Below are 2,584 nucleotides of genomic sequence, written 5' to 3' on the forward strand. Positions count from 1 at the left end.
CCTGGCAGAAGGCTCCGCCCCTAGCGGGCCTGGCCCTGCCGGCAGTTGGGCGGTGAGGAGTCGCGCCGCTCCCTCCCACGCAGTGCACTCAGGTGGGACCAGGAACTCTCTCGCCATGTCCGCAGCGGAGGCGGGGGGTGTTTTCCACAGAGCCCGGGGCAGGACCCTGGACGCGTTTCCCGAAGGTACTCGGGGAGGGGAAGGCTTCGGGCTGCGGAACCTTGCGCCGGGGGAACCTTTGGTGTGGTTGCGCGCACCTCCAGCCGGACCCCATCGGGGCCACAGTCGGTGTCGGGACCAAAATAAGGTCCGCACAGTCGGGGCGGAAAGGCTTCCTCGGGCGCTATGGAGACGCGGGTGCCCGCGGGGGGAGTCGGGTCCTGGAGCCTCGCTGGCCGCGACCTAACGTCCCTGCGAGAAGAGTAAGGCGGCGAAGCACTTCACAGTAGAGTGGGCTCTACAGTTGGGTTTGGTGTCCTCGCCTTGCCTAGGACACGTTCCTCGGCAAGTTTTTGCCTCAGTTTCCCCATCTGTAAAACGGGAATAATAACAGAAAGTTCTGTGTGGCACTCGATAAGCGTCTGGTGCACGTTAGATGTCGTTATTTTTATTGTGGCCGTTCCCCATGATGTATTTTATACGCCGCAATCACGGTTATTTACTATAATATGACTCATCCACCCAAATGTTCCCAGTGCGCGTCAGAACAGTGGAGAGGCGTGGTAGAGTCAGTCAAATGCTTGGACTTTGAATGTAGGCAATCTGCCTCGCTGTAAAAATGGGTTTGTTAAGATTCTGATAGGTAACAGATTAACCACGTTATTCTTTTAATGGAAACTGTTTTTGAAACCCGGTGTCTGACACAGACGAGGTGCTAAAGTGAATGTTGGCCCCAGAGCTGAACGTCTAGAGCAGCGGTTCTCAACCTTGGCTGCACATTAGAATCACTTGGGAATCTTGTTAAAATCCTGACTTCTGGGCCTCATCATTAGTAACAAAGAAACAGAATTTCCGGAGGACGAGGCCCAGAAATCAGGATTTTAACAAGATTCCCAGGTGATTCTAATGTGCAGCCACGGTTGAGAACCACTGCTCTAGAGGGAAGTCTGCCCCTGGTTCCCTGGTTCTCTCTGTGGCATTTTGCTGCCTGGAGTCAGATTCCCTCCCTTGCACTCACCAGTTTTGTAACCCAAAGGGAAGTCACAGGTGCCCTGCAGCATCTGGCTTGTGCTCACCTTCTTCCTTCATGCTCCATTCTTTCCCGTGCCTAGTTTTCTTTTCTGCCAAACTGGGTTTCTTTTAAGATTTTTTATTGGTATTTTTTAGAGAGAGAGGAAGGCAGAGGGAGAGAGAGCGAGAGAAGCATCAATGTGAGAGCAGAACATCAAACACACCCCACTGGGGACTGAGCCACAACGCCCGCATATGCCCTGACCAGGAATCCAATTGGCAGCCTTTTGCTGCACCGGGACAACACTCAACCAACTGAGTCACGCCGGCCAGGGCCACACTGGCTTTCTTTTTCTTTCTTTTTTTTTTACACTGTCTTTCTTGAACTGCATTTTTAAAAGGGCCAATTGCAGTATCTCTTTCTCCTTAGGACCTTGGCACTTGCTCTTCCTGGCTACCATAGCTAATAGCCTGGCTGGGGGCCTGGCTCTTTCTCAATCTTCACATCTTATTTAAAGTTAAGTTACTTCTCAGACAGATTTTCCCTGGCTACTCCGTTAAAGTAGGTTTCTCCTGTAATTCTGTCCTAAAACCTTGTTCTTTTCTTTCTTTGCAGCTCCTGGTGGGGAGTGGCAAGATTTTGGAAGAGCACATGGGAGCCAGGAATATAGCTGTGGTGGATTTTGGGAAATGCAATCTGCTGTAGTGCCCATTCTCTAAATATTTTAATAAGCCTTTTTTTGCCCATCATGAGATTTTTGAGATTTATATTGATATAAGTAGCTCTAGTTCACTAATTTTCCTGCTGGGCAGTATTCCATTGTATAAATATATTCTCTATGCATTCTGTTGCTGGATATGCTGAGTATCTCTGTCCCTCCGAATCTCCACTGTGCTCCAGGATGTTGGCCTCTCTGGGCGTCAGTGGGCTCCTCGTCCTCTGGCTTTCCCTTGGGGTCAGCCAATGGGGAGTCCCCACCAGGAAGCAGAGGAAGGGTGTTCATTCCCCCAGTTTACTCCCTGTGGACTTGCTTTGAGCTAGTTATATTCCTTACCTCAAGTTCACTGCTTTCAAGATAGCTTTTGCTTTGGGTCTTTTCAGATTTGGGTAACTACTCTCTCCCTTCCTCCTTTCAGATGTAGGGGAGGCAGCAGCTCTGCTTTTCTATCTTTGGGCTACCATACCGTCTTTTGTAGTTTTTCTACACTCAGCTCATCCCAAATAATTTATTTTTAATCCCTCCTTTAATTATCCTAATTTTTAGTATGCCAGCTATTTTCTGATATAATGGGCATTGAGCGGTTTATATTTTTCACTCTTGGTAACAGTGCTGTTAGGAACTTTTTAAAAAAAATTCTTTATTGTTTAAGGTCATACATATGTCTCCTCCCCCCCCCCCCCTTTTCTCCCCCC

At 49.1% G+C, this 2,584-nt stretch overlaps 1 protein-coding gene across 2 annotated transcripts in view; it reads left to right on the plus strand.

Moving 5' to 3' along the window:
- Nucleotides 1-10: 10 nt before the first annotated feature.
- CPPED1 (calcineurin-like phosphoesterase domain containing 1) overlaps nucleotides 11-2,584 on the plus strand; it is a 109,117-nt gene continuing 106,543 nt past the window's right edge. For both annotated transcript variants that reach the window (XM_005860346.2, XM_005860347.2), the window contains exon 1: nucleotides 11-185. In XM_005860346.2, the coding sequence (XP_005860408.1) occupies nucleotides 116-185 (70 nt within the window). In that variant the 5' untranslated portion in view covers nucleotides 11-115. The remainder of the gene's footprint in view (nucleotides 186-2,584) is intronic.

This window comes from Myotis brandtii, unplaced genomic scaffold (genome assembly GCF_000412655.1).
Source record: "Myotis brandtii unplaced genomic scaffold, ASM41265v1 scaffold1335, whole genome shotgun sequence".
NCBI classification, from domain to species: Eukaryota; Metazoa; Chordata; class Mammalia; order Chiroptera; family Vespertilionidae; genus Myotis; species Myotis brandtii.